The sequence below is a fragment of the Petaurus breviceps genome, unplaced genomic scaffold, assembly GCF_028583685.1.
Source record: "Petaurus breviceps papuanus isolate PSGF00001 unplaced genomic scaffold, PetGlider_PUasm1.0 90510, whole genome shotgun sequence".
Lineage (NCBI taxonomy): Eukaryota > Metazoa > Chordata > Mammalia > Diprotodontia > Petauridae > Petaurus > Petaurus breviceps.
This window is the reverse complement of record NW_027187267.1, coordinates 3,437,983-3,461,738: the sequence shown is the minus strand read 5'-3', so window position 1 is coordinate 3,461,738 and position 23,756 is coordinate 3,437,983. Positions and strand designations below refer to the sequence as shown.

The 23,756-nt window shown below is 44.1% G+C and overlaps 2 protein-coding genes across 2 annotated transcripts in view; both read left to right on the top strand.

The window, feature by feature from the left end:
• CFAP45 (cilia and flagella associated protein 45) overlaps positions 1-7,855 on the top strand; it is a 35,326-nt gene extending 27,471 nt beyond the window's left edge. The window contains exons 8-11 of the mRNA XM_069062834.1: positions 3,281-3,394; positions 4,312-4,505; positions 6,592-6,816; positions 7,637-7,855. Coding sequence (XP_068918935.1) covers positions 3,281-3,394; positions 4,312-4,505; positions 6,592-6,816; positions 7,637-7,715 — 612 coding nt within the window. The 3' untranslated portion in view covers positions 7,716-7,855. The remainder of the gene's footprint in view (positions 1-3,280; positions 3,395-4,311; positions 4,506-6,591; positions 6,817-7,636) is intronic.
• Positions 7,856-13,667: 5,812 nt separating this feature from the next.
• Positions 13,668-23,756, top strand: part of VSIG8 (V-set and immunoglobulin domain containing 8) — a 22,583-nt gene continuing 12,494 nt past the window's right edge. Inside the window, exon 1 of the mRNA XM_069062937.1 lies at positions 13,668-13,707. Coding sequence (XP_068919038.1) covers positions 13,668-13,707 — 40 coding nt within the window. The remainder of the gene's footprint in view (positions 13,708-23,756) is intronic.

Below are 23,756 nucleotides of genomic sequence, written 5' to 3'. Positions count from 1 at the left end.
TACGGTCACACAGGTAAGAGCAGAGATAGAATTTGAACTTGGGTTTTCTGATTGCAGTTCCAGGAATTTCCCCTATACCACAATGCTTCTCCAAGGTGTAGACTTCCTAATCCCTTCAACAACTATCCCCTTGCCCCCCCAAAACCTCAGCATCCTTCCGTTACCATGGATACATGCCCAACGAATTTTGTATTAGGTGCTATGGGAAGGTAAAAGATTCAGAGAACATAGAGATCTCATAAGGAGCACACAAAACACGGTCAAGACAAGACTCTCAAAGAAATATAAAGAAATGCAGATTAATATACCTTGATATGATGTATTAAAATGCAGAAAAATTCTAAAGGAACAGGGAATGAATGAGCAGAAGCAGTCTGGACAGAGGTCAACCCAATAAGGCTACACAGAGGTGGATTGTGAGCAAGGCTTGGAAGAAGGGGAGGGAGGGACATGTGTTCATGGAGGGTGCCCAAGGTCTGTGTTAGTTCATAAGTTCTTTGAGGGAGAAAAGCCACATGCTATGTATACTTTACATTCTGACAGTGCCTAGCACAAGGTTACACACGTGGTAAGTATTGTTGTTGTTCATTTCAGTTATGTCTGGTTCTTTGTGATCCCAGTTGTGGCTTTCTTGGCAAAGATACTGGAGTGGTTTGGCACTTCCTTCTCCAGCTCATTTTTACAGATTGAGGAAACTGAGGTAAATGGAGTTAAGTGACTTGCTCAGGATCACACAGATAGTAAGTGTCTGAGGCTGGATTTGAACTCAGGAAGATAAGTCTTCTTGACCAGGCCAGGAACTCTCTCCTGTGCTCTGTAAATATTGGATGAATAAATGCTTTTTATGATAGCTCGGAGGTGGAAGTGTTTGACTTGTGTATAGAGGTGGGAATGATGCATGAGCTGATAGACTTGCTTGCCTGAAACAGAGTTTAAAGTACATGGTACCTGAGACTTGTAGGTGGTGAGTTGTAGAGGGGTAGAAACACTTGGTATGGAGACTCTGAAGTTATGTTGAGTCTGGGTTTGATGGTGCTGGGTAATAAGGAGCTCATCCAGATCTTAAGCAAGAGAAGGTAGAGCACATATGAAGAAGACAATACCAAGATTAGCCCCTGTTCATGCAATGCTTTACAGTTTAAAAGAGTACTTTCTTCACACTAAGGTAGGCAGTCTTCAGTCACTTACTAGCTTCCTACTACTACCTCTTCCTACCTTTCCAGTCTTCTTATGCCTTGCACTCTGCAGTCCAGTGTCACTGGCCTCCATGCTTTTCCTCCAACTAGACACTCCATTTCCCGACTCAGGGCATTTTCATTAGCTGTTCGTATGCCTGGAGAGCTCTGTCTCTCTTCCTCCTAATGTCCCTTCGAGTCTCAGCTAAAATCCTGCCTTCTACAAGAAGTCTTTCCCAGTCTCTTTTGATGTTAGTGCCTTCCTTTTGTGGATTATCCCCAATTTTTCTTGTATAATCTGTTTGCCTATAATCTCTGCCATTAGATTGTGAGCTTCTTGAGAACTGGGACTGTCTTTTACAACTTGCTTTGTATTTTCAACATTTAGCACAGTGTCTGACACATGGTTACTAAATACTCATGGACTGGTTGACTAGCTTTGTGACCCTGATCAAGTCAGCTAGCCTCTGTCTGCTTCGGTTTCCTCATCTGTAAAATGGGGATACCCTGCCTCTCAGGATTGTTGTGACGATCAAATGGGACAGTAATTGTAAAGTGCTTGGTAACCCATAGGTGCTGTATAAATGCTAGCTATTGTTATCATCATTGTTGTTGTTCTAATTTCACAGATGAAGAAATTGAGGATCAGAGAGCTTAAATTATTTGCCTGAAGTCACAGAGCTAATATGTAGCAGAGTTTAGACTTGAATCCAGGCCTTCTAAGTCCTTGTACAGGGATCTTTCTATGGCATTTCATTGCCTATGATTCTTGTTACTATGTTTAAAAAAGGTGGAATTGGGGAAGAGGTTGAAGGTAAAGCAATGAGATCATACACACACACACACACACACACACACACACTCTTTGTGCCTCACAGGCAGAAACATACCCACATACATATAATAATGTACAAGAGAAATGCAGTGAAAGAGTTAAAATATTATTCTAGATGGGGGGAGTGTCTGTGCAAAGAGGAGCTTAGGGAAGATCTCAAAGATATAATGGAAGTAAATATTAAAGGACATGTCATTTTCTCTGACTTCAGAACAGTCTCTACCCTGGCAGCTCTGGCCGGCACCATCCGAGTCACAACATGACTTCTTTTTTGAGACTGTTAGGAGTCTTTTTAACTACTACCTATGCCAAAATGGAACAGAGGAATTGGTCTTAACACGGATGGACACAAGCCCACTCACACTCAAGTTCATTGAAAGGAATGTTCTTGCCACCAACGCCCATGTTACTGTCTGATTGTTCAGTGTCAGAGACTGATAACGGTTTTATCACTGGGAATGACATTAATGAAAAGGCGTTAATATATGCTTTGCATCTACATTCCAAGAACCATGGAATCCTTCCATCCGATACAACTGAAACCTTCCATATATGTTGACTCCCCTATTATATGATGCAAATTCTGTGAGAGCAAGGCTTGTCGTATTTTTCTATCTAAATTCCCAGTGCTTAGTACAGTGCTTTGCAAATGGTAAGCGCTTAATCAATGTTTGATCCATTCACTGGGCTATGGACAGGTTAGTTATAGTTGGATGTTTGACAGTAGCTTTATCCAAGCCCCAGAGTACTCCCAGGAACCATTAACCATTGATCAAAGCCATTAGTGAACACCAGCTGGGTGCAAAGCCCTAATTAGGTGCTACTGGGAAACAGCAATTTTGGAGGAATTATGACTCCTACCATGGTAAGGCACAGGTAATATGGACATAAGGATATTCATAGAGGTCTGTATAGGTAGAATACAGGGACTAAAGAAGTTCTCTGCAGGGAGATTGTTCCTTGCCAACTCAAGAGAAGCAGCCCCGGGGAGATGGAACAGTTAGCTACTTGTCCACTTTTATAGTGTGAGCACATAATAAAGACTGCTGTTTACATTGCTTATGCACCTGGTTATTTCTTATACAAGATGAAATTGCCCTATGGGAAAATTGGTGATGGAAAAGACAAACCAGCACTTTGTGTGCTTTTGCAGGAATGAAAGGCCATCCTGGAAGGGTAGTCTGATCCACATCTTGGGGGGCATTCATGACTGTCTGAAAGACCAGGGTTATAGTATGTCTCGTTTCTCAAGACTTTTTCTCTCTTTTAGGCCCGAGAAGCAGAGTTTGAGGCTGAGCAAGAAAGAATCCGAAGGGAAAAAGAAAAGGAGACAGCTCGGCTAAGGGCCATGCAAGAGAAAGCCCAGGACTACCAGGCAGAGCAGGTACCGCTCCTCTGGGCCACTCCTTAGGCAGCTTATGAGGTGGACTTCAGGAAAAGGCCTCACAGAAGAGATCCACAGTTCTTTCCAGACTTGAACAATACAGGAGCTAAGCAGGGACCCGCCTGCAGGGGTAGTGGTTGAACAAGAGGTATTTGGTGGACATATATTCACACACATATGTGTATATGTATATATAAATGCATACATATACATATAAACGTTTGCAGTAGTACTTTGTGTAGGAACACATTCCTTCTCTATTGATCAGGAGTCACATCTCCCTCTGTCTGCATCACACAGCACAAGGGTGGCCCTCCCCTGCCCTGCTTGGGTGGGAGACAGGCTATCTTTTTTTTTTAAGATTAAGATTAAGATTAAGATAAGATTAAGATTATCTTTTTTTTTAAGATTAAGATAAGATTAAGATTAAGAATCACTTTCTGATGGGGGAATCTCAACTACTCAGGTCATGAAGGGAGGCTGTAGACTCCTTCATTAATAATATTTTAAAATAGGAATAACTCCAGGGGTGGGAAATAAAGAGATGACCTCTCAAGCTACTTTCTGATCTTTAAATGTGATCTATTCTCTCCTAGAATCTCTTCCTGCTAGAGAAATTCTTTGGGTTTCTCAAGGCAGAAGGTGATGGGAAGACCATAAGCTGGTGATCCCTAAGGGATTGATGTAGGGGATTGGTTCCTCACTTCTAGATTTATGGAAGGGGTATTAGAGAGGTGGGGGAGTCAGCCCCAGAGTTCTTTGAGGAAGCTGGTTTCAGCTGCCCCTGCACCCTAACCTGCCCTGTCTTCCATGCTCCTGTCTGCAGCTGGGTGGCTTTAGGAATTTTTTTAGGCCCTCCCCCCAGTTACCTGGCACAACACCCACCCTTGTTGAGCTGCCTCTTTCCCTTCTGCCAGGATGCCTTGCGGGCCAAGCGCAATCAGGAAGTGGCAGAACGAGAATGGCGCCGGAAAGAGAAGGAGAATGCCCTAAAGAAAGCAGAAACTGAGGCAATGCTGAGACAGAGCCGGCTGGACCAGGTGGCCTTCAAGGAGCATACTCTGGCTGTGCAGGTGCAGCGGGATCGAGATGAATTTGAGAGGATCCTCAGGTAAGTTGGCCTTTACTTTACCCCTGGGTGTAACAAGGGTCAATTAAGTAAACACAGGATGTGGAGGGGGGTGGTAAGGGGCGAATGGAGAGGAGGGCTGTGCAGCTACGGTTAGATGGAGAAATTACTTTAGAATTGTTTAGTCCAGGGATGGGGAACCTGAGGCTACACGTGGGCTTCTAGGTCCTCAAGTGTGGTCCTTTGAACCCCTAGGGCTGCACTTAAGGACCTAGAGAGCCACATGTGGCCTCGAGGCCACAGGTTCCCCACCCCTGGTCTAGTCTAACCCTCTTATTTTACAGATGAGGAAACAGTGACTTGCCCAAATTCACTCCAGTGATACATGGAAGAGCTAGGATTTGAATCAGAGGTCTCTGCCTCAAAATACAAAGACCCTTTCCCCAGCTCCCATCCCGCATTGAACCATGTTGTTGAAGGTAGTCTTACCCACTGGCAGGATTCTCATCAGTCTAGGTTAGCCCTCATTCCTTTCTTAAGGTCATTAAGACAATTTTACAATGGGGGAAGGAGGTGGGATGGGAATAAGCATTTATTAAATGCCTGCTAGGTGCTAGGCACTTGCTAAGTGCTTTACAGATATTATTTCATTTGAGCCTCACCACAAGCCTGTGAGGTAGGTGCTGTTATTTATCCCCATTTACAGATGAGGAACACAGAGTCATGCAGCTAGTAAGTGTCCCTTCCTAGCTGCATGACAACATTTCTTCTTGGTCAGGGACCTGTGAGAGCTAAAGGAACTGGAATAATTCACCTGGAAGGAGAGATGGTTGATAAGGATGCCACTTAATACCAAGAATGGTTCTTTATTTCCACAAGGGGGAAAGGAATGAAATGGTAGCAGAAAAGGTTTAAATCAGACAAAAAGAAGGGGCAGCTTGGTGGCACAGTGGATAGAGTGCAGGACCTGGAGTCAGAAAAACTCATCTTCATGTGTTCAGATATGGCTTCAGACACTTAAACTAGTTGTATGACCCTGGGCAAGTCACTTACCTCAATTTGCCTCAGTCCCTCTTCTATAAAATGACCTGGAGAAAGAAATAGCAAATCATTCCAATACCTTTGCCAAGAAACCTCCAAAATAAGGTTATGAAGAGTTGGGCATGACTTAAATGGCTGAACAACAACAGACAAAAAGAAGAATCATAAAACATTGATTTGGGGCCCAAGAGGTCATGGGATTTGAAGCTAAATGGTAGCCCAAAGATCATTTATCAAAGCCCCCTTTTAATAAATTAACAAAGTGAGGGCCAGGAAGGAAGAATGACCTGGCTGAGGTCTTACATCTTTACCAATACCTGAGTAAAGGTTGGGTGCCCTACCATATGAAAGGGCACAGAGAAATTATGTAAACTGTTGGAGGAGTTTTCTCAGAAGTGTTTTTGTTTTGGCCCAGAGATTCCATTCCTATGGTGAGCTCTCAGTGTGCGAATTCTCTCCATGGATGCAAACTGACAAGCCATGTGTAACTTTTATCTCAAAGCTTTGTCTGGAGGACTGAGAGCTTAAATGACTTAGCTGTGGGTTTCTTAGTATGTGTCAAATATAAAACTTGAATCAGTCGACCCCCAAGGTTTGCCCTCTCCCCATCATACTATGCTTCTTAAATATTTTAAACATGTTAGGTTTGAAAAAACTTTGTAAGACCCACACCAGTTTTTGTGGGCCTCATCTATATTTCTCAAACCTCCTTGACTTACCATGATTACTGCCATTCTACATCTCTCTGGGCTAAATCATCTTAATTCTATTATATGAATAAGCAATAAAACATTAACATCATTTCTGTATTTCCCCCAGCACCTAACAAAATGGATTAAACAAAATTGGCCCTAAATAAATAAATGGTCATTGAATTATATGGAATTAGGGTATATAGTGAAGAACACATGTTAGGCTGGATATAAGGGGACACATGGATTACATCACAGCCTTGAGATAAGGGCATCCATGAATGTGGGTTTCTGAGATGAGTGAAGAGGGTCAGCTAGATGGTGAGTGAGTACCCCTCAAGAGGCAGGCTCCCTTTCTCCAATGAGTCCTGTCTCTGCCTTCCCCCACATCCAAGGGCTCAGAGACAGCAGATCGAGAAGGAACGTATGGAAGAAGAGAAGAAAGCCCAGGAGTGCCTGCTCCATGCAAATGAGTTGCGGCGTCAGGTACGAGAGAATCAGCAGAAGCAGGTGCAGGAGAGGGTCGCCACATTTGAAGAGGGCCGGCGCCTCAAGGAAGAGGCCCAGAAGCGGCGTGAGCGCATCAATGACATCAAGAGAAAGAAGATGGAAGAGCTTAGGTGTGTTTGTGGCCCAAGTCCTTCGTCATGCTGGCCCTGGGCGTGGATACTAGGAAGTGTGGGAATCCTCACAGGGGCCCAGAGTGGGAGAGAATGACCTCAAAGCAGGGAGCTGAGGGGGAAATCCCTTTGAATCGGGAAGGAGGTGAAGGCATGGGGTATTGTCCCAGAACCCAGAGTCGAGGAGATGGGGAATTGCCCCAGAGTTGGAAGGTATGTATAGAAAGGGGAATTACTAAAGGATTGGCAAATGAGGAAGGGGAAATGGCCTGGGATGGGCTGGAGTGGGGGAAAGGTTAGGAAGGAGTTTCCCCTAAACTGGGAGGGGAGGGAGGAGAATTATCTCAGAGGTGGGAGGAAATGGAGTCAGGGATATTCCAGAACTTTCTGGGGGATGGGTGGCTTTCTACATCCCTCCTAGGAGGGTCTTCAGAAGCCTGCATGTGAACTTGTCCTGGGCACACTCAAATCTGATGACTCCGTGCCTTTGTCCTGGCTGTTAGGACACCTTTCCAACTATCTCCCTCTGCTAGTGCCTTTCCCTCTGTGATCCCCTTCCATCTCTCCCATATGTGTCTTATGTATTTCCATGTTGTCTCCCCCATTAGAACGTGAGCTCTTTCAGAGCAGGCTGTCTTTCTTTCTTTGTATTTCCATCATGTTGTACAGTACCCAGCACATGTTGCCCTGTGAATGCTTGTTGATGGACTTTCCCGAGCCCCATCTTCTCCAGGCTATGTGCTGCTAACCCCACTTCCTGCTGTTCATGGCCCATTGTTGTCTGCCCTTTCTCTGACCCTCCTCGACTTTCTCTCTGCAGAGCCACAGGCCTCCCGGAGAAGTACTGCATCGAGGCAGAGAGAAAAGGCAACATTCTGCCAGCCACCTCAGTGAGCTGAGTGAAGGAGCTACGAATGGCCCCTTTCCTAGGCCCCTGCCAGGGGCTGCTTGTGACTTTTGCCCCTTGGTTTCCACTATTGCTGCTGACCCAGAGAGTTTACAAAAAAAAAAGATTAGATTTATTATACTTCTGTTCGAATTTGTGCCTGACTTTCTCTCAATGGGGCTGAGGTTTGAAATTGTTCTGTATCAGTAGAAGTGGCGAGACAGGCAAAGTAAGTCCCAGGGAGGTAGAAGAGTGTGGTGGCAAGGGGATGTTTCTTTGTGTCTTCCTCCCCCTCCCACACATAGGCACCATATGTCCTTTTTTTGTCTATCCCCATAAGAGGAAAAAGATAGCTTCTCATGGGCAACTGGGCTTCGAGAGTGATGTGTGTCACTGGGTGTAGGCGAACCAGCAGGAGCAGGGGACAGCCATGCCCTGACACAGCTTTGATTCCTCTGGGACGTTGTCAACAGGACCTCCCCCAGCAGGACGCTCCCTCTGTGGAGATCTCTGCTCTCTGCTGCAAATGAGATGGAAATACTGTGTGAGAGAGGGATGAGGGGAAGAGGGCTCAGGGAGGAGGGATGCTGGCCCGAGGCAGGGCTGTCCCTTTGTACACACCCATCAATCAGACTGCATCCGTGATCTGGAGTGGTTGGGGATGAATCCTGACTCCTTTTCCCTCAGCCCTCCCCTGCCAGAGCCCTTTCAACTTCAGGCAATACCACAACACAGACATTGCTTCCCCCTCCCTGTCCCCTATAACAGGGCACACCCAGAGCCCCAGTGCTCCTCACCCTACCCTGCCCCATCCCCCCTCATTCAAACAGTTCCCTTTACCTCATTTGCCTGCCTCCATTCTCCTTACCTTAGTCCACATCTAGTTCACCCCAATAAATGTTGTTCCCCTCAGCCCATTGATCTGCCTTGCTCTGGTCTGCTCTTAAAGTGAGCTACTCTTACCTTGCCTTTTAATCCCTTCCCAGCCCATTTTCTTTGACTCAAGGATGTGGTTAATATAATTGTCACTCAATATCAATATTAATATTAATATCAATACCTCCCCCCCACTCTCCCCACCCCATGATCACAAATATATTATGAAGACCTGGGCTAGAATCACTGGCCTGATTGTCCTCACCTGGAAAAAGAGGAATTAATTGTGGAGGGGCCCCTCCCTAGGCTGTCATCTTCTGCCCTCCCCCCCCAAACCACTGAAGTCCCATTTCCAGGTTTGGGGCCCAGCCTTACCTCCCCAATGGGCCCTGCAGCCATCAAGGTGGAGGGCGGCTGCTGGGCGCGTCCTAGGTGTTTACGATGCCGGGTTACAAGGGCCCTGGGCAAGAGTCCCCTTTTCATGGGGCCCAGCAAGAGTCAGCAAGCTGCTTCCTGTGCTTCCGCTTCCTCAGGCACAGCACAGGGGCTCCTCTAGGCACCTTCTGCCCTGCAGAAGAGAGAGTGGACCTGCCCCTGCCTGGGCTCCTGGGAAGAAGGCACAATTACCAATCTGTCTTCACTCCTTCCTCCCTAGGCCTCCCTCTTGCCTTTCCTTAGAAAGGGTGCAACTCACACCCCTGGGGATTCTTTTGGCATTCCCTTTCCTTGTTAGTGCCTATATTCACTCAGGCCCAGAGGAACTGTGCCCTCATTCTGCCAAGGGTATCTAGAGACCCTATTCTCAGATTCAGCTTAACCCCCAATCTATCCATCTTGGGAATGAGATGGAAGCCAACAGGGCAAGGAGAAGTCCGTCTCTACTATATGTAGAATCTCCTAGAGGAGACCACATCATGGAGAGGAACAATCCCAACTTGGGAACGTGTAAGGGGTAGAACTGGGATAAGTCCAGGTTTCTGCTCCAGACTCCAGGGGTTCCTTCTATCTCCCCCCCCCCCCCGCCACCAAAGCCTACCCCTGATTTTGAAAGGATTCTCCTCACAACTACAGTTACTCCTATGCTCACTCCTGCTCCCATTTTCCAGGGTGATAGTGAGGGATAAGGGAGAAGATGAGGAAAGTTTCTTTTCTCAGTATCCTAGATCAAGATGTTGATAGGGATGCAACCCAAGGCTAACAAAGAGGAAACTGGAGGAGGAGGGGGAAAAAGCATTTATTAGACATTTGGTATGTGTCAAGCACTGCACAAATATCTCATTCAATGCTCACAATCTCAAGAGGTAGGAACTATTATTATCCCCATTTTACAGTTGAGGAAAATGAGACAAGTGACTTGTCCAAGGTCACACAGCTAACATGTATCTGAGGCTGGATATGAATGAAAGGCTTCCTGACACCAGGCACAACACTGTGCCCACTAGCTGCTTCTACGGGAAGAAATGGGGAGAATGGGAATACTAGAGGTATTTAGGAGAATAGATATCACACATGGGGATTTAGAAAGTGCCTTCCTCCCAACAACCCTGAAGTAAAGGGGGTAAGAACATTGGTTTGTGCATTTTGATTTTAGTCATATTAGAACTAGAAGAGTTATTAGAAATAATTACAAATAATCTATAAAGATAAGGAAACTGAGGCCTAGACGAGGAAAGTGACAACCAAGGTAATACAACTAGTTAATAGTGTCAGAACTTGGACTAGAAATCAGGTGTCTTCACTTTCCTCTTTCTCCTCATATTTTTTGAGTACCTACTTTGCAGAAGACACTAAGAGTATCTCAACATGTGTACCATATTGTCTCTGGCCTCCGGGGATTTGCATTCTAGTTGGAACATAGGCATAAAAGGAGAAATATTAATCCAAAGCAACATATGTCACCTGTGTGATGGAGGCATCCAAGCATAAGGAGCCCGGGTTACATTTATATAGGAATTTAGCACCCTTTACAAAACTCAAGACCTGCTCAGAAACTTGAAAAATACACCTGGTTGGGCAGTTCATCACTTGCAACCATTCCTGAACCCCTTTGGAAATCTGGTGAAACATAATGTTTTTAAATGCATAAAATAAAATACATAGGATCACAAAGGAAACTGATTATATTGAAATATACTTAACATATGTATATTTTTTTAATGTTCACAGATCAGAGGGCAGCTAGGTGGCACAGTGAATAGAGCACCGGCCCTGGAGTCAGGAGGACATGAGTTCAAATCCAGCCTCAGACACTTAACACAAAAACTAGAAGTGTGACCTTGGGCAAGTCATTTAACCTCAATTGCCCTACCTTCCCCCGTCCAAAAAGCAAAAAAAAAAAAAAAATTCACAGATCTCAGACCAAGAATTTAAATCATGAAGAACTTTTTTAAAATCTAGGTTTTATTTTACTTTTTTAAATTTTCCAGTATCAATTTTCTTTCCTACCATTATACCCCTCCATACAGGGAAAACCCCCCCAAACTAAACCACCCCACAAAACTCTTATCAAATATGTATATTCAAAGAAAACAAATTACTGAATTGGCCATGTCCAAAATGGTTTCATTCTGCATCTTAAGTCCTTCCTCTTTGTGTAGGACACCATACAAAGAACTTTCTAGCTCTAAAACCTAGGATGCAATCTATTTTTCCGACACTAATACTATGCACCAAGTGATACGCAAATTAGAACTGTAGCTCTTAGAGATTTCAAAATAAGGTTCTTCTGTTCTTTGCTATCTGTGCCTTTGGGCAGAAAAAGCAAGTGCTGAAGTGAAGATCTCTTCATAGACATGATCTGGGTGTTTAATGTGGGTCAATTTTGTGCCTCCTTTCCCTCTCTAAACTCTTCTTTCCGTTCAGCCTCCTGCCCCAATCTGTTTCTGTTCCTGCTTCCTACATCCCATCTAGCTGTCCTCAGTCTCACACTGGCCTCTGTTTCATCCCTCCTATTTAAAAAAAAAATTATTACTAGCCCAGGGGCAGGTCGCTAGGTATTAGAGAAACCCAGGATCTCAGATTTAGTGTGCAGTTGAAAGCCAGGAATAAAGTCTAAGGGTGGAGGCACATTTGTCATATTGTATAGCTTCTCTTGTACTCCCCCTCCCCCCCCAGGTATGGATGTAAAGATAATTATAGGGAAAATTCTGTCTGTAGCTGGGTGCATATATGGCCTGGGTGCCTACTGCTGTTGGCAGCACCAACATGAAGATGCTGTTGGATGAGCTGTGAAGGGAGTATCTGAATCCCTCTGGCACCAGGATGTCTGGTTCAGTGCCTTACCTGCCCTGGCCAAGGTGTTATGGGAGTGGATCCCTTGGGATGGTCAGTATCCATTTCCAAGTCTATGATTGGATTTGGTTCTTCCTTCACCCACAAAAAGAGTACTTTTAATACCACTAGTAGGTCTGTATTCCAAAGAGATCATAAAAAAGGAAAAGGACTCACGAGTATAAAAATATAGCAACTCTTTATGGGGGTGGCAAAGAATTGGAAACTGAGGGGATTCCCGTCCATTGTGGAATGGCTGAGCAAGTTGTGGTGTATGAATGTAATGGAATATTATTGTGCTATAAAAATTGATGAGCAGTTAGATTTTAGAAAAATCTAGAAAGACTTACATGAACTGATGCTGAGTGAAGTGAGCAGAACCAGAACACTGTATATAGCAACAACAACATTGTATACAGTAACAGCAACATTATCCAATGAACAACTTTGATAGACTTGGCTCTTCTTAGAAATGTAATGATCTAAGAATTCCAGAAGACTCAGGATGGAAAATACTGTCCACATCTAGAGAAAGAACCTTGGAGTCTGAGTGCAGATCGAAGCATACTCTTGCTACCTTTTTTGTTGTTTTTTCTTTCTCTTGGGTTTTCCATTTTGTTCTGTTTCTTTTTTTACAACATGACTAATGTGGTATATGTTTAATGTGAGTGTACATATATAACTTAGATCAGATTGCTTGCCATCTTGGGGGTGGGGAGAGCAGAAGGGAGGGAGAAAAAAGTTTGGAACTCAAAATTTTACAAAAGTGAATGTTGAAAACTCTTTACATAAAATTGAAAAAAATAAAATACTATTAAAAAAAGAGAGAACTTTTAGCCTGTTAAGGGAGGAGCCCCTAAAGCTAATCCAGAAGGAAACTTAGGGATCCCAGGAAGATTTTAGGGATAGGAAGGTGGACTAGAGAATTGTGAAGTGGAGAAAATATCCATTGGTCCAGAAACACCACTTTGGTCCTGCACATTTGGAGGCAGGGGACCAGGCCATATAGGGATTGGGTAAAAGAATTGGGGATGGTTAGCCTGAAGAAGAGAGATTTGATGGTGGCAGGGAAGTAAGAAGGATGGTGTAGAGTGGACATGATAACTGTTTTCAAACATTTGAGGGACTATCACATGCAAGAGGAATTAGGCTTGTTCTTTTTTGTCCCATAGACCTAGAAGCAAAGGTCCAAGAGAGGCAGAAGGGCATGGTGGATATAATGCTAGGCTTAAGAGTTAGAAAGATCTGGGTTCAAAGTCTACCTCAGGAACCTACTAGCTATGTGACTCTTGGGCAAATCATTTAGCCCCTGGTTTGCCTCAGTTTCCTTATCTATAAAATGAAGGGGTTGGACTTGATCTCTAAGGACCATTCCAGCTCTAAAGTTATGATTCTAGGGGGGCGGAGTCAAGATGGAAGAGTAGAAACAGGATTTCCGAGGGACTCCGGCTTCCACCTCCCCCAATTCATGTAAAAGGGGACTCTGAACAAGCTTTGGAACTACAGAACCCACAAAATGACACAAAGAAGCTAACCTCCTGCTGAGGACAGCCTGGAAGGCCGGCAGGAATTGGCCAGCTCAGTGCTCCAGGAGCAGAGCCCAGCTCCACACCAAGGTTTTAGCCCCAGGGCGGGCCTGACCAACCACCGGCTGGAGGGACTCCAGATCACCAGCAGCTGTGGCCGTTTCCAGAATTATCAACACATAGATGCTAAGGACAAAGTGAGAGGTCAGTGCAGTGTGGATTTTGGGATCCAGAAGTTCAGAGTGTGTCGGCCTCTTCCCCTGGGGGGGAAAAGCCATTAAGGAGTTACGGCCATGCCGCCGCCTCCACATGGGCAGCTTCAGCTCCTGGCCGGCAGAATGTAGGGGGACCAAGCATCCAGTATGAGGGGTAATTGCTCTTGCTTTAACCTGCTTGGATCTGGATTGCGGTGGAGGTCCTAGGGTATGTGACCAGCTTGCCAGAGTGTGGGGAGGCTTCAGAGAGGGCACCACCTTCGGTAGCTGAGAAAACCCCAGAGTTTGGGACGAAGCTCCCCTATCTGGTAGCAGATTCCTACTGTGGCAAAAAGCCCAAAATTCAAGTAATTGAGTGGCAAAATGAGCAGGCAAAGGAAGCAAACCAAGCAAAACAATCCAACATTAGGCTCCTATTTTGGGAACAAAAGGGACCAAAGCATGGAACAAGAGGAAGACAGTGAAGTCAGAACTCCTGCATCAAAAGCTTCCAAGAAAAATATGAGCTGGTTACAGGCCATAGAGGACCTTAAGAAGCAAATAAGAGAAATGGAGGAGAAATTGGGAAGAGAAATGAGAACAATGCAAGAAAATTATGAAATGAGAGTCAACAGTCTGACTGAGGAAAATAATACCTTAAAAAATAGATTAACAAATGGTAAAAGAGGCTCAAAAAGGCAATGAGGAGAAGAATGCCTTAAAAAGCCAAATTTGCCAAATGGAAAAAGAATCTCAAAAGCTCACTGAAGAGAATCATTCCTTCAGAATTAGATTGGAGCAAATGGAAGCTAGTGACTTTATGAGAAATCAAGATGCTGTTAAACAGATCCAAACAAATGAAAGAATAGAAGGCAATGTGAAATGTCTCATTGGAAAAACCACTGACCTGGAAAACAGATCCAGGAGAGAAAATCTAAAAATTATTGGACTACCTGAAAGCCATGATCAAAGTAAGAACCTAGAAATCATCCTCCAGGAAGTTCGCAAAGAAAAGTTCCCTGATGTTTTAGAACCAGAGGGCAAAATAGAGGTTGAAAGAATCCACCGATCACCTCCTGAAAAAGATCCCAAAAAGAAAACTCCTAGGAACATTATAGCCAGGTTCAGATATTCCCGGATTAAGGAGAGAATAATACAAGCAGCCAGGAAGAAACAATTTGAATATTGTGGAAACACAATCAGGATAACACAGGATCTGGCAGCTTCTACACTGAGGAAATGAAGGCCTTGGAATATGATATTCAGGAAGTCAAAGGAGCTGGGATTAAAACCAAGAGTCACCTACCCAGCAAAACTGAGTATCATGTTTCAGGGGGAAATGTGGTCATTCAGTGGAATAGAGGACTTTCAAGCATTCTTGCTGAAAAAACCAGAGTTGAATAGAAAATTTGACATTGAGATACAAGAAGCAGGAGAAGCATGAGAAGGTAAACAGGGAAAAGAAATCATAAGGAACTTATCAAAGTTGAACTATTAACATTCCTACATGGAAAAACAATAATTGTAACTTATGAAACTTTTCTCAGTAGTTGAAGGGAATAGAAATATATATATATATGTGTGTGTGTGTGTGTGTGTGTGTGTGTGTGTGTCTATATATGAGGGTAAATGGGCATATGAATACATATGTGAATGTGTGTATATATGTTTACAGGTATACATAGATAGAGGGCACAGGACCAATTTAATAGGAAGGGATGATACTCAAAAGGTGAAATTAAGAAGTGAGAGAGGAATAAAGAGAGGATATGGGGAGAGACAGAATGGGGTAAACTATCTCATATAGAAGAGGCAAGGGAAAATGGCTACAATGGAGGTGAAGAACAAGAAGGTAAAAAGGCAAAACCTTATTCTCACTAAATTTGGCTCAGGGAGGGAATGACATACACCCTAAATAGGATATCTCACCCTACAAGCAAGTAGGGAGGAAGGGGATGAGAGGGGGGATGATGGAAGGGAGGGCAGGCTCGGGGGGAGGGAAATTGGAAGCACCCACTTTTGAAAAGGGACAGGATCAAAGTAGAGAATAGAACAAGTGGGAGGTGGGATAGGAGAGAGGGAAATATAGTCATTCTCTTACAAGGTATCTACTATGGTAATGTTTTGCATAGCCACAAATGTACAACCTATACCGAATTGCTTATCTTCCCAGTAAGGGTTGGTGACAAAGGGAGGAAGCAAATGAATCTGGAATTCAAAGTTTTAAAATAAAATGTTTAAAAATATATAAATACAATTATTAATACTATTTTACATGTAATTGGGAAATAAGATATATAGGCATTGGGGCATAGAGATCCACCATGCCCTACTGGAAAAGTGGAAGGGGGTATGGGAGAAGATATGGGAGAGAGCAGATTGGAGGAGGGGATATCCTGTTGGCCCGCTATTTTGGGGTGGTGGGTAGGGGAAAAATGGGGAAAAATTTGTAACTCAAAATAAAAAAAAATAAAGTTATGATTCTGTGAAGTGGCAGAGAGGTAGATTTTGTTTTATTATATGTAAGGAAAGACTGCTGAATAAGTAGCCTTCCAAAAGTGGAATTGACTACAAAAGTAGCTCTCTCTAATGAAGGTCTTTGAGGTTGGATGACTACATTTTGGGGAAGTTGTAGGTATGGGTTGAACTGGGTGATCCCTTAGAGCCCTTCGAATGCTGAGAAGCTATGATTCTTTCATCAGGATCCACCAACCCTGTGAAGTCACAGGAGCTTTCAAAAATCAAAATAAACCAAAAATACCTAAGCCACTAACTCATGCATGATATTGTGCATCCTGATTACCTGCTTTTTCATGCCCGTGATCTTCCAAACCCTTCTCCTTACCCCTAAAGTCTCCATCCCCACTTTCTGTTAGGGTACCCCAGCCCCAGGTGTCAGTCTAGGATGACTCTGGCTTGGAAATGTGGTGGTTGGTCTCTATCTTGGGGCAGCTAGCCTGACCTACAAGCAGCTGTTTCAGGTATGTCTTCCCAGATGTTCTGGCTGGGAGTCAGTCTTGCCTACTGAGATGTGCCTGTTGCCCGTACTATGCCAACTACTTGCTGGAAGGCATTCTCTGGGCCTCAGCATTCCTATTCCAGAAGCTGATGCTAGCCTGGCCGCCGCCTCAGGCAGGGGTGTGATTCAGTGGCCTGAAAAGGACCTCCACTTGACTCAATGGAGTTGTCTGTCCCCACCCTCATCTTTCTCCAAATGTCTTAGTTCTCTCATCTATGACTTGTGCCAGAACTGAGTATTTAATTGGTCTCTGTAAATATGCTTTGATTAGACTAGCATGAAAGGGACTGTGGAAGTTCAAAGCCAGTCAGGGCTTCTGGGGCTGGGATGAGTGATAGTTGGGAGTGAGGAGGAGGGATCAAACAGGGGAGTTGTTGGTATTTCTTCGAGAGGACCTTGGGATTGAGGAGGACTCTGGAGCTGGGTCAGAAGAAGGTTCTTAGGCACATTGAGGGCTCATATTTTTCACCTGAATACCTTTTCCATGTAAATTTTGTGAAGGGGCAGGTTATTGGGGAACACTGAGTGAGGGGGAACTAGCTTGGATCATGGGTAACACCAGGTAGGAGACTGATAGACACCCTGACTCCTTTTCCTTCCCTTCTCTACCAAACCCACATGAAAGAGATGCCAGAGCCATACTCCAGGGCATACTGTTCCCATAAAGCCCTCACTTAAAGTATTATTGACATTTTGGTCCCCATGCTTACCGATCTGCCTTTTCCCTAGCTACCACTAATATTTGGGTGTGAATAATTTCAAAGATGGACATTTATGGACATTTCGTCCCTTCATACAGTTCTATTGCCCTGCAAAGTTCTTGGGGCCTAACTCAATCCTGTCTAGTGAATTCTCAACTGATTTCCTCTTGGTGAACAGGAAAGGCTGTCCATCCCCTGAATACCTATTTTCACAGGGATGATGAAATATGGGAGAGTTGTGAGCAGGGATCTCATTTGAGATCCTCAAAGAGTTTTCTGTAGAGAAACTTGTGAATTGCAGCCAAGGAGGATCAGAATGAGGAACAGAAAGCAAATGGGGCAAAGGTAGAGAACAGTAGCTCCCTTATTCTGGGAATTGCCCTGAGCTTTTGCTCACCTCACATACCATGAGAGAAGGACTATTTGCTCTTGAGCTACTAAGAGCCGAGAGGTCTCCTCTTCCCCATCTCAGATCTGTAAAGCCTCTGTCATTGCATTGGGGAACGGTTGTTGGGTATGTCTCTTCCTCCTAGGGGAGCCAGTAGTAACAGGCTCCCTTGGGTGAGGTGAGTGTGCCAAATGGGGACAAGGAGCTACTGCGGCATGGTGAGAAAAGCTCTGACGCTTGTGAGCTGTGTAAGCTTAGGCAAATCACTTAGCCTCACTAAGCCTTGTTTTTCTCATTTGTAAAGTGGGGAAAGGCACTAAATTAATCAGACATTATGGCTATGAACCACATAATATAAAATGCAAAGAATCAAAACTGTGGGTCACTCAAAGGGCAAAAGAGGGGTATGATGGTCATGGATATGTTCCAACCTATTATCAACAACAAACTGCATGTAAGAAATGGTGTAAAAGCTATCCCCTGGAAATGGAGGTGATCTGGTTATATATCAAAGTGTGAATGGACCCCTTTGGGAGGACTTATGGGAGAATCTGATAAGATTCACACAGGGTGAGAAGGGTTGCTGTCTGCACTGTTGGAGAGCATATATCAGTCAGGTCACAGATCCTTTGAAGTATGAAAGAGGGATAATAACTTTGAGCAGGGGCTGTTAAATTTTTGTCTTTCGATCCACAGTGCCTAGTGCAGTGCTTGGAACATTGTAGGCATTTAATGAATACCTATGGAATTGAATTACATTTAAATAATATGTGAATTAAATTGAAATAATATGTCATAAATGAAATATGAAATAAAATTAATTTCCAGGGACATTATGACAGAAATACTTTGTAAGCAAGTGTTACAGAAGGTGAAGTTTGCTTTGATTAGGGTGTCCTCTTGCAGTGTCCCCAGTGCCTAGGCCCAATGGCTTTCCTCTCCTCTGCTTGTGGCCTGGAGCCTTGGTTTCTTTCGGCTTTGCCTAGGCTGTTAGCCCCTCACCATGTGAGCAGCAGTCAGTTACCTCGAAGCACCTTCTCTGCCCCTTGGGTCAGGCCTGGCAAACTCATCCAGCCTAATAGCAAATATTTGGAACATCCACTCGCCCAACATAGTTTTGCCCCACTCTGGGTCCCACCTCCTTTGGCTTTGTCCCAACCCCAGCTCCTCCCTCACCTAGTGCCAGATCCAGGGCAACCAGGGAAAACAAACAGGCAGCCAGGGGTACAAAGCTGGATATAGAAAGGCTCACTGTGGAGTCTCCCAATCTAGTCATACATCCTTCTTAGCTCTCAAGGTGGCTGCTGGCCCCAGGCCCAGTATCTGCTAGCTGTATTCTCATAATTGCAAGACTCAAAAAACACAAGATTTAGAGCCAGAAGAACCTTCAAGAAGTCATGAATTGGGGTGGCAAGGTGGTGCAGTTTAATAGAGCACAGGCCCTGGAGTCAGGAGGACCTGAGTTCAAATGCGGCCTCAGACACTTAACACAAAAACTGCTCCCAGTACTTAATCCTGACACCAATATCAACTCTTTAACCTCAAATAGTTTTTTTGGAAGGGGAAGGCAAGGCAGTTGGGGTTAAGTGACTTGTCCAAGGTCACACAGCTAGTTAAGTGTCAAGTGTCTGAGGCTGGATTTGAACTCAGGTCCTCCTGGCTCCAGGGCCAGTGCTCTATTCACTGTGCCACCTAGCTGCCCCCTAACCTTGATTTTTAAGAAATTATTTATTTAGTATTTTATTTTTCCCTAGTAGCCTTGATTGTTCTATAAACCCCATCCCTAATCCTTTTCTTGAAGCCCAAGCCAAGTCTTTCCTAACTAGAACTCTACTTGGGAAACTGTTTCTAACTCTTCCTTACTTGACCTTAACTTTTCCTTAGCCTCAACACCAATATAACTGCAACCATCACCCCAGCCTTCACACCTCCTCCCACTGTACCTCCCTAACCACACTGTTTACCTCACTCACCCTAGTTTTGCCTGATGCATAGACCTCAAAGCCAAGAAGGACTTGACTTCATCCTTCTGGCACCATTTAGGGTTTATCTGTCCCTAATTGTATCCATTATTCTAGTTCTCTACACTTAGAATTCTGTTCTATACCCAACTTGATCCTTTCTGCCTCTGTCTCCCAATTTTCTTTTTTTTTTTTTTTTGTCTTCTCAAAGGGCTCAGGGCTATTTCCTGAAAATCACTCTTAATTCTCTTTTTCCCACCCCTCCATCTCCAACTGCTTTGACATTTAGTTGTCAAGTCCCACTCTTGAGCCCCTCTAAGTGGCAGGATGTGGGCTCAGGCCTGGGAATGTGGGATGGGGCTGAGGGGGAGGCATGGATTGGTGGAACCTTGGGGCTAGGTAGAGAAAAAAAGAACTAGGAGCTGGAGTGGGTTAGAAAGGAATAATAGTAGGAACAGTTTGTGGGAAATAGCAGCCCTGGGCAATGCAGGGGATGTCAGGGAGCATTGGAGGTCCAGGGAAGGGAGTTTCAGTGAGCCAGGAAAAGAGAGGTTAAGAAGGGCTGTGAGGGGCAACTAGGTGGTGCAGTGAATAGAGCACCAGCCCTGGAGTAAGGAGGACCAGAGTTCAAATCCGACCTCAGACACTTAACACAAAACTAGCCATGTGACCTTGGGCAAGTCACTTAACCCCAATTGCCCTGTCTTGCCCCTCCAAAAAAAGGAAAAAAGGGCTGTGAAAGGAGAGATTAAGAAGGGCTGTGGAAGAAGGTATGGAGATTTGGTATGGAAGAGATAGGGGAAGGGAAGAGTCTATAAAGAAGGAGTTGGGAGGTATGGGAGGAGTAAGTTGAGGGCAGGAAAAAAAGCGATAGGGCACCCTCCTTCCCCACACAAACCTGAGTTTGGGGATGAGTCATGTCTAAGAAAGAGCCTTTGAGCGAGTGACTTTTCCTGCCCAACAGCTGGGGAACCTGGAGTCCGCCCTCTTTATCCCCCTTGCTTCTTTTCTGTCTCTGTTTTATTTATTTATTTTTGTCTCTATCAAGTCTTACCTAGATGTAAAAACATCCTATAACTTTTACCTTGCAGGTTTGAGATGAGGTGGGAGACAATGAAAGATGTTCTTTTTTTCCCTCCTGGAAAACCAGAGATTTAGTATTCAATGAGGCTTAAGTTGGTGGGGAGAGGGCAGGAGTTGTTTCTGAGTTGTACCAGAATATAAGCTCCTGGCCTCTCCTTTGTTTGCCTCTCAGTGTCTGTTGATCTGTGTTTTCTGTGTCTCTATGTGTTCTCTCTCCTAGAGTCTTCTTGAGGAGCTCCCGTGTTTTACCTGATCTTTATGAAAAGGAAATGGGTGGGATGGAGAATGGGACTGCAAGCTGAGGGAGGAGTCAGGGTTGGAACTGGAAGGTGGAGCTGGGGTGGTGGGGGTGGGTCCAGAAAACTGGGGGAGGATATCATAGGATTTAGGGTTAGAAATTGTCTTCGACTCATCTGGACCAATCCCCTCCCTGGGAAGGGAAGTGACTGCCCAAGATAACTAGTAGTAGAGAATTTTTCCCTGATGCCAAATCCAGTACTCTTTTCATTACATCAAACTAGTTCTCCAAACCCTTCATCTGCCTGACGAGGAAACTGACTTCCAGAGAGGGAGGGAAAATTACTTGCACGAAGTCTCACAGCTAGGAACTTTGTGTTTCTTATCACACGCTTCTCTCCCCCTTTCCCCACCCCCATACATTTTTGGTCTTGAGTTTCCTTATCTGGAATAATCTGGAATAGTCTGTAATAAAGCTAGTAGGGTCTTTGCAATTCATTTGGTCCCTTGAAAACTGTGATATTCCATGATTGATGATCCCATAGCATTACTGAAAGACTATTGCTTTATTAAAAAGTTAAGTTTTTCTTTCAGAGAGAATCTTGGCAGCAGGAAAAATACTGCACAGTTTCCTGAATGGAATACAGTCTTCTCTCTTCTCCCTATTTAATTCTAGGACCAGTTCTTGGTCCTTCTACAGTGTCAGATATAACAAAACATATCAATCAACCACCAAGTATTTCTAAGCATCAAGTGCCAACTCTACCAGGCACTGTGTTAAGCACTGCAGATACAAAGGGAAAAAAATATGAAACAATCTTTGCCCTCGAAGCGATTATATTCTATCACATTTATAAAATATAAAGTATGTATGTGTGTGTACATACAAATACATACATACATATCATGCAACAGTCAAGCAGCAAGCATTTATGAAACACATTCTGTTTGCCAGGCACTGTGCTAAATCATGGGGTTACAAGGAAAAAGCAAAAACAGTTCCTACCCTGAAGGGGTTTACATTTTAATGGTGGGGGCAACATATATAAATCATACAAGATAAAATACAAAATAGATAGAAGGTAGCCTTAGAGAGAGAGGTTGGCACTAGCACCTAAGGGGTTGTGTTTGTCTTTCGTTCTTGAAGAGGACCGTGACATCTGGGAGGTGATGACATGACTTGCAGTTGACTTGGATGTGCAAGGTCACCAGCCTCATTTTCTCCTGCAGAGCCATTGCGGTCCAGTGGTCAGATATTGATCAGCATGGCTAGAGATGGCCTAGAGGATTCTTCTAGAGAAGGTGGCACTTGAATTGAGGCTTAAGGATGCCAATTATTCTCAGAGTCAGAGGTTGGGAAGGAGATCATTCCAGGAATGGGGTCCAGTTACTGCAAAAGCATGGAAATGGAAGATGAAGACTTGTATATAAGGAATAGCAAATAGGCCAGAATGGCTAAGGTGAATGATGGATGAAGAGGAGCAGAGTCTAAGAAGGTTCAAAAGGTAGGAAAAGATCAGGTTTTGAAAGGATTTTATATCTGATCCTGGAGCCTGTGGAGTTGGCCAAGCCTCTGCTTTAGTCAAATCATTTTAACAGCTAAATGGAAGATGGACTAGAGTTGGAAGAAAACAGAGGCAGGGAGGCCAATTAGAAGGCTATTATGGTATTCCAGGAAAGCGTTGCTAGGAATCTGAACAAGGATAGTCACCGTATGAATAGAGAGAGGAGGACATATTCAAGAGATGTTGTAGAGAAAGAAATGACATGATTTGATAACATTGGATATATGGGATAAGAGATTTGGCACCAGAGGTTGAATACATGAATGTATGGAAAAATGGTGCTGGCTTTTACTTTAGGGAAGTTAAGAGGTGAGGGTTTTTTTTTTTTTTAAAGCAATTGGGGTTAAGTAACTTGCTCAAGGTTACACGGCCAGGTGTTTCTAGGTGGGTGCTAAGTGTCTGAGCCCGATTCAATCCCCAGGTCATCCCGACACTGGGGCCCGTGCTCTTACTCACTGTGCTACCTGGCTGCCCCAAGGGTTTTTTTTTAAGGAAAGATAATGAATTACTTTAAAGATATGTTGAGTTTTAGATGCTCAGGGGATATCTCATTGATAATGTCCGGTAGGCAGTTGATGATGTGGGACTTTGGCTCTGGAGAGAAACTAGGACTTCATAAACAGATCTGGGAATCGTTTGCATAGAAATGATCATTGAATCCATTAGAGCTGATGAGGTCAAATGAGATTATACAGGGAGAAAAAAGAAGAGACTTCAGTCCAGAGCCTTGGGAGACACCCATAGTAAGTGGACATGTCATGGATGAAGGTCCAGCAAAAGAGACTGAGAAGGAAGGATCACATAGGTAGGAATAAAACCAAGAGAGACTAGTCACAAAAACTCAGAGAGGAGAGAGTAGAATGTGGTCAAAATGGTTAAAGGTTACAAGAGGTTGTAATGTAATACCAAGCAAAGGCAACTTCCCAGGTTCAAAATACCAGCATAGGTGCTCTCTATTTTATTCAGTAACAAACCCAGAACAGAGAAGATCAAAACATGACATCATTCCAAATACAGCATTTACTAAGTGTGATTAAATAATCTCCAAGTACTACCCCACCCCAGGATCTTCCAATCATTCAATCAATTACAAAGTCTCTGTTCTAAATACTTCTCCACCCCTAGGCTATACCTTAATTAAGTCCACCACAAAGCCCCTCTTCTCAAATGTAGATTAGTTTCCAAACATAAGGTCAAAAGTTCCCCACCCCTGGATCACAATTGAATCTACCCC